Consider the following 15,110-nt stretch of genomic DNA (forward strand, 5'->3'; position numbering starts at 1 on the left):
TAAAATAAAACTAGTGGTTGATGTTGTGAAATGTCAGAATGTAGTTAGGTTTAGGAAAAGATCGTGGATAGGGTTAAAAAAGTAACTTACTGAGCTTGAAAAATCTATGTAACTTCACACATAACAAGCAATGTTGACTTTTAGTTTCATATGGGGAACAAACACCTGGTTACCACTAAAGCCCAGTTTCTGGCCAACTCCTCCACCGCAACCACCTCCTTATTCTGATTTCTGTTATTTATATCCAACAGCAGCTGTTAGCAAATTACGCTAAGGGGCCGTGAAGACTTGGGAGTGAGAACGGGTTGCATGAGCTTTACCAAGACATCCCGCCAGGCACAGTATTTTCATGATCAATTAATATGCAGATTTCTTCTCGATTAAGTGATTGTTTTGTCCATAAAGAAACGAGTAAAACCTGTTGTTATAACCTCCCACAGCCCAAAGGGATGTATTCAAATACCTTGTTTCATTCATAACTATCTCAAACCCCCAAATATTCAGCATATTATCATATATGACAGAAAATCCTCACATTGGAGAAGTTAGAATCAGAAAAATTTGACATTTCTATACCAATTTATTCTCTGTTGTTCGACCAATCCTTAAATGCACCACTTGTTGCAGCTCACACTTAAACTGATCTGCACTGAGGGTAGAAATATGTTTAGTCCCAGCTAAAAAAGTAGGATGGAAACTTTGCTTCAACATGTTAAGAATTTAATGTAATGTCATCTTTCCGTGCACTCCGACGGACAAAGTCATACTGTTATTATTTAGAATATCTTCTAATTTCGGCCTCGTGTATCCGTGCTTCCTATCTGCTGTCAGCCGGCCACCATCAGTCATCACTCTGTGATTATCACCTCGACTATCTGTCGCACAGTTTTCCAGCCTCCCGCCGGGTCACACATAACATTCACAATTAGCGGAGACTAGAGCCGGGGTTAGAGGCGACGGGGGGGGCTAGATAGTTATGGAGTTGGGAGGTACATGGTAACAGATAGCTGGAGGATTAGGCGATACATGGTATTGATAGGTGGGGGATTAGGGGTACAGGGTAATGGATAGCTGGGGGATTAGGTGTGATGGGCTGAAGAGGTGGTGCGAGGTTAAGGGGGATAGAGGAGTAGAACACTGGAGTTAGGAGGGATCGGGCTAATACTTGGCTAAGAGGTGACGGTTTAATAGGATATTTACCATACGCCTGAAAATCCCATTATAATGTAATGAAGGTCTGACAGAAGAAGAATCTGCATGCTGACAGCTTCCCCAACAACGTGTTTGGCACAACGGAGGAGGTTCATGAGAAATGGTATACATTTTATATGAACCATATTAAAAGGTTTGTTATGGCCTTTGACATTGTTTGTATTAGGTCATGTTCTAATCCTTGTGGTCCAGACTATCGCCTATTCAAACAGAGCTGTGCAGCAACGCCAGACTGGTTCCTCATCACCAGCTGGACCATCACATCCAGATCACCTCCAATCAGACCGCTCGTTCCTTCTCTCGCCATCCTTCCACCAACCCAGAGGCTTTTTAGCAGAAAATGCCAACATTATGCTTGTTTTTAGCAGGTTTGATGTTTACTATGTTCACCATTTTACTTTAGCTTGTTGGCATGCTAACATTAGCCAACTGGCATTAAACACAGCGCACATCCAAGGCTGATGGGAATCTCATTAGTTCTGCAGGTATTTGGTCATAAACCAAAGTGTTGGACATATTAACATATTGACATGATGATGATGCTAAATGAAAAGTCAGAGGATCACCAAAGTTCATGTTTCCCTTCAGTTGATCCTGAAGGGAAACATGAAGATCTGAACCACATTTCATCCAACAGCTGCTGGGATAGCATGGCTAAAAACATTCCTCCATTATTGTGCCAACATTGTCCTTTAAAGTTTCTCAAACTTTAAAACGATTAAACTACTTCAGAGCCTCATTGGTTAATCAGAAGTGAGACTTGAACTTAGTCCGGCAATAAAAAACTGCATCTATAAATAAGTTAATTCATACTTCAGAGCTCTCCCTCCATCCATCATTTTATTATAGCACATGAAGATAGGCAGCCCACCTGCAATACAGAAGGACCAAGTAAAATACTGTGGCCAAGAAAGCATCAAAGCTGTGATTGTTGATAACTAACTATAATTTATATGTCAAGATGTTCTGGGTGCTTCTGAGGTTGGTTTCATCACAATCCATCCAACTGTTTTCGAGATGTTTCAGTCTGAACCGAAGTGGTGGACAGACAGACTTTGCCATCCATCCAGTTTTTAGCTTTGCTAAGAAATAAACAGTACATATAGATATACATATACTAACCCTTTGTGCTCTATTTGTGACTGTCAGTGATGTTGGATCAATACCAAATATCTATGGAAGAACAAGGTTTCACACACTACGTCACGTCACGCTATGGTTGTATCAAAAGGTAAAGGAAGTTTGGGAGAGAAGTGTAATTGTTAAAGGATCAGACTAAGTAGGTCGGACAAACCAAATACAAGGTTTGTCATAGTTAAATATCAAACAATCAAAAGACTGACTGTAATGTAGCTGCCTTTTCCTATTTTGCCAATATGTTGGCAACAGTTAAAACATCTCCTGAGTATTATATGTGTAATTATAAAACTCCGGAGTATTGATGGTCAGTTTACAGGGCGAGGTGAGTTCAGGTTAAAGTCTGGCTGATGTTTCCGCCCGTTAGTGATCATCATTACTGAGACCTTTAACGACCAGTCTGTCTGCGAGGGTCGAGTGTGTGTTTGTCCTGGTATATCTTACAGCTCACTGAGAGACGAGAGGTTGTCTGTAATGAGAGGATCTGTTTTTAGATGTGTCTATTTGTCAGACAGTCTTATGTCTACCACAACTGAAACCACATTCATTCTGGGTTTGCCCAGAATAGGGTGTCTTTCTGGGTGGCCTGTGAGGTAAGCTTGTAGGTGTGCACCTGCTGGAAGGCCTATAGGCGGGAATATGCGCAAAACAAACCAATTTATGTGGCAAAAAGATGTGATGCATTGTACAAATGGGGATAACGGCACAAACCGTAAGACGATCACTCCTGCAAGACGTGTAACAGTGTGTTGCACTCTGTTGTTCACATGAAAGGTGATAGAAGTAGGTGTGTGAAGAACAGAGTTCATAGAGAAGTTCAACCCTGCCTACCTTTTCACTTACGCACAGATGACCAATGAAAATGTGAAGTTAGGAATGATTGATTGATTGTCATGATTCAGAAAACCGAAATGTCGGGAGGGTGTGGATGAAGGCGTTTTCAGAAGTTGTTCAACAACTTTTGGCAAGCACATCTGATATAGTGTGTATATTAGCGGTCTTATGGGGGCTGCTGGGGCCACTGTCATGCAGGCAGAGTTTGGGGAGGTGACGGAAGATCTGGTTGGCCTTTAAAGGTTTGGCCACACTGCCAGACGACTCAGAAAGGGGCCTTGCCAGGGCTGTGCTCAGCAGGGAAAGAGAACTGCTGACCTTGATTGGGAATATTGTTGGGTGGTTGAAGGGACATTTTAAGGAACTCTTGAACCCGCAGATACACCCTCTGTGGATGTGTCAGATTTGGAGGACTCAGGAGAAGCATAATGCCACTGGCATTCATTTGAATGGGACCGCTCATGCAATGTTGCAGGGGTGCCAACGCATTGGGCTTTTGGCAAAAAACACAGGGTAATCTCAATACATTCAAATCTCAGATCAAGGAGGGTAAGGATTCTGGAGGGGGCAGGGAAGTATGTTTCCTATACTTTAGTAAGACATATGTCATTTTTTGCATATTACAAAAAATATGGGGTACATTTCTACAAGCCATCCAATCCTTGTATAACTGGAGGGAGAGCTTTATCCAAATCCCTGGCATGACTGATACGGACAAAGCTTCATGTTGTGCTTTTGCATCCAGGAGACAGTGTCTGAACTGGTAACCTCAAGATTACATATCTGCTTCTTTGCAGATGATGATGTTCTGTTTGCTTCCAAAAGGGGAAAGGGGGTTTTATGTAGCATTGTGAGTACTTTTACTTTTTACTCATTTGCTGATAATACTTACATACATAGATTTTCAATACAGGACTTTTACTTCAGCTGTGACTCAATTCAGGTACTGCCTTTAGTACATGCAGTACACTGTGTACACAATGTATTTACTTGCTTAGTGTGGGTAGTGTTGTCTCAAATCAAACATTGATGTTGTGCACTAACCAGAAATGACTATGGCAAGATTGTGCAATTCCCCCAGCACAGAGGCCGCCTGCAGAGCTCCAAAATAACCTCCAGGCTTAATCACCAAAAAGAAAATGCTCAGAATCGGGTTTACTGCCAAGTTTTAACTTAAAAGGAATTTTCTTCGGTGCATAAATAATAATTATATAAAATAAAAGCAACAGAAAGCAAATATTGTAACCACAACTGTACACTCACAGAGTATTATCTGATATAATAATAATAATTTATAAAGTAACGAAAGTCCCCCTTTTCTACTTCTTTTTTTTTTTTTTTAAGTTTCACAAGCCAGAATTTTCTGTATATCACGAGCCAGATGTCTCTTAATTTAAATTACTCATAATGTAATGGCAGAATAATAGCGGTATGAACATTTAAACTATCCTACAGCTGTGGTTTCTTCTGCCGTTGTTGATGGAGTCAGCTACTGCGTTGGCTGCAGCGGAGGAGCACAGGGCTCTGTGAGCGTGATTGACAGGCCGGCAGTTGCAGAGCTTCCGACATCTGCACATTTGATTTCTCGCCTCAGAACTTCTCAGAGGTACATTTAGTGATGACATAATCTATGAAAGTTGTAAAAAATGTCCTGTTGTCGGCCTCTCTCTCTCTTCTGCTTTTTGCTTATCCTATGTTGTAGGTCCTGCCCCCTTTTGCTACGTTGCTAAAATGGCGGCCGTTAAGGGTGAGAAGTGTCCACCGTTCCACACTCAACTTTTTGGCCGTTATGAGTGCACCATCCATGTACTCTGCTGTATTTCTCAGTGTGAACACACTTGTACCCTCAAAGTAGTAACTGTGAAAGGGTGCGAATTGAGACCCAGCATCAGTAGCAACAGCATTATGGAGTATTTTCACAATGTGGTTCTGCTACTTTTACTTAAGTAAAGTCTCTGAATACTGCATATATTTGTGCATAGAAATAGAACAATTTTGGCTTTTTGGTCCTGGCCACGTGCAATTTTGGTTTGGATTAAACTGAAAAGTCCGAAAGTCCAGACCGAAAAGGCAGGTGTGAAAGGGCCCTAACACAGTCGGAGGTTGGTTTGCTGCTGTGTACTTGTGTGTGTTCTTGCCTACTTGTTCAGTGCGCTCTTGTTCATCCTCTGCTCCTCGCTCTCGGCATACTGACAGTCATTGTTAATCTTCTTCTCCCAGAAATTCTTAATATGCATTCGGTCGTGGATCAGAGCCAGGTTCATCTGTAACAACACAATACTGATAATACTCATTCTGCTCCTACTGATACTTTGATTAAGGATGAACTTAACACCAAGCTGAAGGTCTTTTATCCACTGCCCTCTTAAAGGTTTAAAGTATTTGGATGTCACAGTGAACTGACCCTGGTAAGGCCTTCAGTCTCTGGAAGTCAAAAACAACCAGCGGTGGCAGAAGTACTCTGATCTTTTACTTAAGTAAAAACACACAAGTATTACCAGCAAATTGTACTCAAGTATTAAAAGTAAAAGTCCTCTATTCAAAGTGTTTATTGTTGGCATTTTACTCCTGATTTACTGTCTAAGCAGCATCTGAATATTGTCAAGGTGGAGCCAATTCTAACAACTACAATAATTGGTGATTGATGATATTTTCATAGTTGATTATCAAGGTAAACAACAAAAGCCGTTACAATGATTTAAAGCAACTACACTGTTGGGTAGTTTCATGTCTAACAGAACACATTTAATAAACTATTTGACGTATGAATATTGATCTGAAAAGGACCAACTGTCAGATAAATGTAGTGGATTAAAAAGTGTAAAGTAAAGTAAAGAACCTCAAATGTGTACGTAAGCATAGTACTTCAGGAAAGTTATTTTCCACCACTAGAAACAAGACGACTCTCAGCAGGTATTAAGTTGCAGTTTGCTGCAGCTTAAAGCAAAATTCATCGACAGCAATAAAGCTTTGCTATAATAAGATAATGGTAATACTACTGTAGTACTAACAATAATATCAGACAAGACAAATATCCTCTGCTTAAATAAAAGTATAAATAAATCATAATGAAAATACTCCACTGCAAGTAAAACTACTGCAAAGTTTTACTTAAATAAAAGTGCAGATGTATTAAGCCTCAAAGAAAAAGTACTAATTCTTTTCACAGTTTATACTGCATATAAGAGTACTTCCTAGTGCTGGTGGAGGTTGAGCTCATTTAAAGTATCAAAAAATAAATCAAAACATACAAGAATCCATTATATTTTATAAACTGAACAAAGTAGTGGCGTAAAAGGTCAAAAATTTTCCTCTTCTATTGCAGAGCAGAGGTGGGAGACGTACTCAGACCTTTTAATTAAGTAAGTAAGTATTAAGTACTAATACCACAGTGTAGAAATACTCAATTTCTACAATTAAAAATTTTACTTGAGTAAAAGTACAAAAGCATCAGTGTCTTTATCTGTAATAATACATCATAATTTGTTGATTATATTTTGTATTAATTAGAATCTACAAAGTAATTATTACTTAATTATTAATTAAGCAAAATGTACAATATATCTCTCTGAGATGTGGTGAAGTAGAAGTAGCAGAAACTTAAGTACAGTACTTGAGTAAATGTACTTTCCACCACTGGTAAACAGATGTAATGATTTCTGATTAATACCTTTAATTAGTTCAATACTTTAAAGCTGTTAAAAACACATTTGATTAAAGATATTAAAGTTTGCTTAAAAGAAACGAGTAACTACATCAGAACTAAATAAATCTCTTTACTTCACTACTGAAAATCATTTCTGACATTAAACACTGAAAGTTAAAAACAACAAAATATTTTAGTTTCACTGATTAAAACCAGAATAAACACAAACCTTCGCTCAGAGCTTCGGCTCAGCGGCCGCCAGCTTCACAGGGTGGATGAAGTGTGTCAGATCCCGACCCAGCAGAAATAAATGTTTTACATGTAACCTCCCCCCTCCCTCTCTCTCCCTATGTTCTGTCTGATGCTCTCTCGCCCATCTCTCTCTCCCACCCAGTGAACTTACTGTACTGGGATTTGACTTTAACAGGAGCGTGAGAGACATGGACGAACAGAGAGAGAGAGAGCGAAGGAGTGATGGAGACAGAATGAAGGAGGCACAGAGGATGGAGGGAGAGCCCGGAGGTGTGAATGAACTTATTTATAGATGCAGTTTTTCTATTGCCGGTTTTATAGTCTCATTTCTGATTTGTCAGTGAAGTAGTTTCTTGAATTTATCCCTCAGGATAAACTGTTGTAGAGAGCCTAAGCCCCTCATGCAGCTACAAAGGAAAAGATCAAGGTTTGGGTTAAAATCAAACAGGAACCTCTGGATCTGAAAAGTGAAGCCAATGCTGAGGAGCTTTAAACCTGCATCCTCTCCAGCAGCCAGCAGGGGGCGACTCCAGCGGCTGCAGAAAGAAGTGTGATTGTATAGAAGTCTCTGAGAAAATGTTTCTACTTCTCAGCTGATTTATTCCCTCAGTAAACACTTTCCTGATGAGTTTATGGTCTTAAATTATGGTCCCATTTCAAGGAAAATAGACTTTAGGTCGGGGCTACAAGCTGATTGACTAGCCGCTACCATGGCGACATTTTAATCAGGATGGAGGCGACTCGTATCGGCTGCTCTGAGTACATTTAACCAGCGCCGCTGGAAAAGTTAACTTTCGATCAATCAAAGATCTCCGCGAATGCTTTTTCCTTTATTGGTGAGTTGCAAACCTCCTCCAAAAACGACAGTCGCAGTAATCTGTTTTTTATTCCACACATTCTTCTTCCTTGCAAAATCTTCTGCCTACATTACCCACAATGCAGCAGTTCTGTCAGCGATCGGGGTGTGTTGTGCTAGTGGCGGCTAGAAGCTTTCTTTCCTCTTCAAACTTGTAGTCCTCAGCCGACGCCGACTCAAGTGACATCACTTGAGGACGTTTATCAGACTTCACACAGCTCCATCTGAGACACTAACGCCTTTGTTGTACTGTAAAACAAATGTGCAGTCGAACTCACCCTCACCTGGAAACTGGCCAGGTTTAAGAAGTCAGAGGCCCCTGGGGACAATGTTTTGTGGGGCCTTCCCCCGCCGACCCATACACGTGCGCACAATCAAGGTTTTGTTGGAAACACCTTTAGCTCATCCAGGACCGATTTATCTGCCGGCCGATATTATTAAAAGAAACGGAAAGACAGATCTTTCAATCATGCCATGAGTGTTGCATGGTTTCACCAGAAGGCTCCCCTGTTGATGAAAGCGCCTAATTTCACATGGTCATCATTAGGAGATGATGGAAACGTAGATGTTTGGTTTTTTTTCCTGTGAGCTTTGTTGACGTCGATGTGAAGTGAGACACAACATGGACGACAAAATTAGAAATGTGAATATCTGCGTTTCCATGATGAGTGCTGAAAACGCCAACTGCTGATGAAGATCATGTGATGGGATTGAAGGAAGCTCCAGAACACAAGCGAGGTGGTGAATGAGTGATCAGATGTCAATCATCTCCATCACACACACACACAGTCAGCGCTGCGTCTGCTCCGGACAGCTGTCACATTCTGGATCATTAAAAATAAATAACACACACTCTCTCGCTTATGTGTGTGTGTGTGTTGGAACATTTACTCAACACTGTACACAAAAACCGACCCGGGCAAATGATCTGTGTTTACAATGATGTCATGCACAATTTACAACTGCTGATGTGTGTGTGTGTGTGTGTGTGTGCGCGGCAGACATATATATCCTGTGGACCATGAAGGCACGCTGTGTGTGTAGAAACAGAAAGTGATCTGATTTTACAATCATGTCATGAACTTCATAACACATTTTACGAGAGAGCGAGTGTGTGTGTGTGTGTGTGTGCGCGTCCAGTTGGGTGATAACACATGTTTGACATTTCAACCCTCTTGGGGTGTGATACGATGCTGCCCCGAGGTGTTAAACACACACACACACACACTTGTTCCTCTATCCCTGTGGAGACATCTCATTGACATAAGGCATTCCCAACCCTGACCATCACAGCGACACGCAGACTCTGCAGCGTTTCCTTAAGCCTTAAGCCTGATTTATACTCCTACATTGAGCAGATGTGGGAGTAAGACACTCATGTCCAAGTCTAACCTTCAAGTTACTGTGATGAAAATAAAGCCCAAGCCGTTTATGTTGAAACATTTTAATAGAGGCGTTAATTCAACTGTCTGATTATTTCGGGAGATGTAGTGAGTATTTCTGTTCTAACTGTTTTGAACTGTTTATTGTGTAAAATAAATAGCTCCTGGGGCGCCATCTTGGTATTGCACAATCCCTCTGAGCTGTTAGGTTTCTCGCCAGAGACTGAAGGAGAGGAGAAGTGTTGCTGTGGAACAGACGGTTTTATGGTCATATAAAATACCAAATGATTCGTCTGCTCAGGAGCCCATGGATAGTTTGCGGTTCTCGCTGAGGAGCCTGGCTTTAACCCTACCACAAATTTCTAAGACATGCATTATTAAACAGGCTACGCCACCTGGAGAAATTCACCCCAAGAAATATAATTCAGCCACTGATACATGAAGGCGCAGAGGTTCGTCTTACCCGGAGGAGGGAGGGTCAGAGACGTTGTTCTATTCACAACGCAGTTCCTTTTATTTTAACATTTCATTTTTTAAAAGGCTTTTCACAACATGCATACAGTTTGAAACATCCAGACAGAACTGCGACACAAAACAAGTTAATAGACAGAAAACAACTGTTAAGTCAAACAAAATCAATTAGTTTAACAAAAAACAAACTCCAGAGCAAACAGGTACTTGCAGAAACAGAAAGAAAGAAAACAATATAAACAAAACAGAATATTTACAATATTTACACTAAGTGACAAACACAGTCTGTTAAACGACAGAGCTAACAGAGACACCCAATCACACTTTCGTATAAGCTTACTTTCAAACAGAACTTTTATCATGTACATAAAAAGGGTTTTCTAGCATGTAAAGAAAGAGGAAAGGCAGCTTCTCCTCCACTGGGCAGGCAAGAGACTGGACTGCCACTCCAGGGAGGCTCCATGCCCTACAAACACACAGTTACCAAACGCCCTGTTAGCACTCTAAACACAACTGATTCACCCAGTCTACACGACAAATGGACGTCCCTGATGCTCTGAAAGGAAGGTCCAACCCTGCAGGAAGGCTGCACTGGCAAGCAACCGCTCGTCCACATGGGGAGGGAAAGGTCCACACTGACAGACAGGGAGCTTCGGACCACAAGCAACCCGAATTAACAGCTTGCAGCAGGATTATCAGTGACTACAAGAGCGCGTTTACTTTTAACATTAAAGCGGCTGTGCACATCGCAGCGCACAGTGATGTGGGTTGCTTGGTGTCGGCAGGAGCAAGAGGAAGAGGAAGGGGCCATGCCACCATTTATACCTTCCTGCTTCCTCCATCTGCTGATGTGTCAATTAACACAGCCGTGGTGCTCTAACCCCATGCTGCCACAGGAAGCTTTATGTTATTGTGAACATGGCTGTTTGGACAGAAATAGTGTGTTGAAGAAAACACCCAATAAAAGCGAACATGTAAACATGTTTATCTGCCTGAGCTCATCAAACCGTGAACATGGTGGAGCGTATTTCCGATATTTCCCTCAGGAGCTGGTGGAGAACAAAACACAGAGCCAACAGAGAGAGAATATTATTATCATTACTCATACATTAATGCATAAGTGATAATAATCTAATGATTTAATATAAAATAGTAAGGTATATATTTGGAATATAATAGCCTACATTTATAAAGTCACATTTTTCTGATTATACCTACATAGATTTCCTTAAATGACATTTTCAACACAGGACTTGAAACACGAAAGAGTAATTTTACAGTTCCAGTTTGTACTTTTACTTCAGTAAAGGATCAGAATACTTCCTCCACTGCTGACACGTTTTATAACATGTGATTATAATAGATTTATTTTTCCATGTGGGTCTGTTCTTCAGTTTGAACACCAGGGAAATGACTTTGATGTTAATAATGGATCACTGTTCCACTTCCTGTGTCTACTTCTGTTGTTTCACAGAGAGAAAAACATTATTTGTGGTTTAAATAAATTTTCACAATAAGACCAGAATCTGCTTTATTGCTTTATTATTAATATAATAATTTACTGAGCTGAAAAATCTGTTTCCAAATTTACTGTCACAGAGTCTCTACATGTTGTCTGTGTAGCAGCGCCCTCATGTGGAGGAGCATCAGAACTACAGCAGGCTGCTGCTGACCTTTGACCTTTGAGTCTGGACAGTGACTAAGTTCATGTACAAGTACAATTTTGAGGTATCTCTACTTTACTTGAGTATTTTCTTTTCATGCCACTTCCTACTTCTACCCCATCTCAGAGGGAGATGTTGTACTTTTTACTTCACTACATTTATCTGACAGCTTCAGTTACTTTACAAAGTCAGATCTTTACACACAAAACACATGCAGAGTTTATAAAATATGTTTTGTTATAAATTAAACTCCCCAACATTTTTACACAAGTACAGCTGACAGGATTAGTCAGTTGACAGAAAATTAATTGGCAACTTTTTTGACAGTTTACGACATTTTTCTTGTAAAAACATTTCATTAATTTCCTTTAAATTATTGAAATTATTTGTAATAATTTGGACATTTGTACTGTTAGTTCGACAAACAAAGTGTTGTGAAGGTGTCACGTTGGGCTCTGGGTTACAACATTTCTCACTATTTTCACAATTTTTGAAAATCAATTAATAAAGAAAATAATCATCAGCTGCAGTCTGATACTAAACAGGTAAAAATGGCTCCAGCTCAACAACAGCAGTAAAATCCTGCTTTACGTTAATGCAGGAGGAATAATAATAATCTAATACATGATAGTACAACAGTCCTGATTATATTTACAAACTTCTACTTTAGTAACTTTTTTTTTTAAATTCTGTTTGTCACGTCTACTTTGAGTCGAGTAGAAATTTTAATTCTTCTACTATTAGATGAGTTATACTTAGCAAGGGTGTCTGCACTTTAACTCAAGTACAGGATTTGTGAACTTTGTCCATCGATGTCATCCAACGAAGTCTCTGTTAAAACAGAAACTGAAGCTGTGAATCATTGATTGAAAGTGATTTGCCACGCAGAGACCTCACACTGAGCAGGGCCTGAGATACTTTTGGTTTACAGGGAATGTGATGCAGATTTGTAGGATTAGAGGATTTTACTTTGACCCAGTTCTTTGTCTGAACACTGGAGCTATTGAATTTGAGATTTTCTCCCGGGTAGTAGGCGGTCCTGACCACAAGGGAGAGCTAGTGTGGTTTGTGGGAGAGCTTTGCTGATGTAAACTGGAGAGGAGTACTTTTCTGTACACAGACATTTACATAACTTTTAAATTGAGGAAGAAAAACAAACACAGAATCACTATGGAAGCTACAGGTGATTCTGACAGGAAAGGTCCAAGATAAACCCCGACCCAAAACAAAGAAAACATCCAACTATGACACGGACATAAACCAAAAGTACACTAACAGAAGGAGAGCAATAATCTTTGAAGAACAGCCAGGTGACAAAAACTAAATCCAAACTCCACAGAAGGCAAACGTAGAACGTCACTGTGTGTGTGTGCAAGTATTTAAAGGAGGTGACCAAACATGTTGTACATGTCTTTACATTGTGTGGACTGTAAATGTCACGCAGATGGATATTTATAGATGAAGCATCACTCACAGCTGTTTGGGTAGTTTTTGTACTTGTAAAAAAAAAAAGAGAAGAATTTCCACATAACCTTTGTAACATTAAACCTAAAACAAAAATAAAATCCTAGTTGCCTTTTTGAAATAGTGTATGAACTGTTGCGTGGTTTGTCCACTGATGCCATTACCCAACCATTTCATCATCCGTACATTTAGGAAAACACTGAGAAGCTCAGAAACCTCAGAGGAATGGAAACAAATATTCTGTTCTCCAGTAGTGTTGTAAAACATGTCAAATCTGTCCTGAGGGTGCTGCTAAATCTAAAGGGTTTATTCTGCGTATGGTGGCCTTTTTGGACATTCTTTTAACCCAGGACCTTAGATTTAGAGTTAGGGGTTAACATCTAGTTAAATAGAAAATAAAAACAGGCAGGTCTCAACCCAAAGGGGACTCTAACCCTTTAACACTTAACCCTTTAACATCTAGGGCCTCTAACCTTAAGGGGACTCTAACCCTTTAACATCTAGGGACTCTAACCTTAAGGGGACTCTAACCCTTTAACACTTAGGGTCTCTTACCCAAAGGGGACTCTAACCCTTTAACACTTAACCCTTTAACATCTAGGGACTCTAACCTTAAGGGGACTCTAATCCTAAGGGGACTCTAACCCTTTAACACTTAACCCTTTAACATCTAGGGACTCTAACCTTAAGGGGACTCTAACCCTTTAACATCTAGGGACTCTAACCTTAAGGGGACTCTAATCCTAAGGGGACTCTAACCCTTTAACATCTAGGGACTCTAATCTTAAGGGGACTCTAACCCTAAGGGGACTCTAACCCTAAGGGGACTCTAACCCTTTAACATCTAGGGCCTCTAACCTTAAGGGGACTCTAATCCTAAGGAGACTCGAACAGTCTGGTTCTAACCTTCATCCTTAGATACAGTCGTCACTGTAAATCCAGCACGCTACTAAAACTCAACATTTACTTGGTGGACTTTCTTGCTGTTTTTTATATGTTGCCCAACTTTCTCCTTTGACACCGTCGTACGGTCACTAAAGGTCACAGCAACAATAAACGTTAATATGGTGTCATAATAACGTGGTTCAACAAACGACCTAGGCTCAGGCAGAAACAGGTTTGTTGGGCCCAGATGCAGACAACTGGAAACTGGGAGGTTGAGTTCTCGTGATTTGTTAACCAAAGGTGAACGCACTTACTTAGAGAGTCCAAACTAATCCAAAAGTTATATTACGTTATACAAAGTATCCAGACAGAAATGGAAAAAATTCAAAGGGCAAGTGGAAAAAACAACGGTCCAGGCAAATTTAGAGAACAGGGTAACACGAGGCATCCGACAATGATCCAACAGGGACTGAACGGAAACTCAGACAATATTACTGACAAACACACAGGCAGGCAGGGCGATTAACTACAGGTGAGACACATTAGGGTGATCAGGGCAGACAGGACACAAAGCTGGATAACAAACACCAGACAATTTTAAAATAAACCAGGAAAACAGACTGAGGCTACATCCACGACTTTAAAACGATGACGCTCACGTTTGACTTCCTGATTGTCTCTCATCAGTCATGCAAACCAGAAACACGATGCTGCTGACAGAGTTTTAGTTTTTCTGTTTTTGTTAAAAGATTTTATACTGTGCATGTCTCCGTATTTAATTTGCTCGTTGGCGGTCAAAGAAATCTCTGCTGTGGTTCTTCACCATCGCTGTTCTTCGTTCTTTGTCTATAGTAGTACTTTGTTCCTTAGCAAATCTTCTGCAACTAGACAATCTGCTTTATGTTTAAACTGGCCCAGTGTTCATCAACAGCCACAAGATAATATAGTAGTTTTAATATAGAAGGAGATAAATTCTAATACGCAGCTAAAACGCTGATTTGGAGGGAGAACGTTGTTGTTTTTAAACTCTATTTAAAAACACTTAGTTAAATACTGAAACACAGACCAAACCAAAACTTGTTTTTTCTGGTGAGGACAGGCTCAAAATGTCAAAATGGACAGAAGAGGTCATCCTGTGAGGACGGTGCTGGACTACCACCCACCCAAAACCCTGTGTGGTAACTAGTTTGTGATAATTTGTTAGGAAAACGGCAGTCCGCTAAAGCAGCATAAAAACTGAAATAATAAGAGTCTTATCAGGTAAATGTAGTCATGATTTGAGATGAGCTACAAAAAGCAAACATCAC

The 15,110-nt window shown here is 40.2% G+C and overlaps 2 protein-coding genes across 2 annotated transcripts in view; one reads left to right on the forward strand and one right to left on the reverse strand.

The window, feature by feature from the left end:
- Nucleotides 1-7,206, reverse strand: part of LOC119891612 (protein FAM240B) — a 10,935-nt gene extending 3,729 nt beyond the window's left edge. The window contains exons 1-2 of the mRNA XM_038703390.1: nucleotides 7,059-7,206; nucleotides 5,326-5,447 (exon numbers count right to left, since the gene is read on the reverse strand). Of these exons, the coding sequence (XP_038559318.1) occupies nucleotides 5,326-5,447 (122 nt within the window). The 5' untranslated portion in view covers nucleotides 7,059-7,206. The remainder of the gene's footprint in view (nucleotides 1-5,325; nucleotides 5,448-7,058) is intronic.
- The window catches only part of LOC119891530 (scavenger receptor cysteine-rich type 1 protein M160-like), a 667,824-nt gene that overhangs the window by 112,948 nt on the left and 539,766 nt on the right, over nucleotides 1-15,110 (forward strand). The gene's annotated exons all lie outside the window — the stretch shown is intronic.

Source organism: Micropterus salmoides, unplaced genomic scaffold, assembly GCF_014851395.1.
Source record: "Micropterus salmoides isolate LMB-PRFRI ecotype aquatic unplaced genomic scaffold, ASM1485139v1 Ms_hic_scaffold_7, whole genome shotgun sequence".
In the NCBI taxonomy this organism is placed as follows: domain Eukaryota; kingdom Metazoa; phylum Chordata; class Actinopteri; order Centrarchiformes; family Centrarchidae; genus Micropterus; species Micropterus salmoides.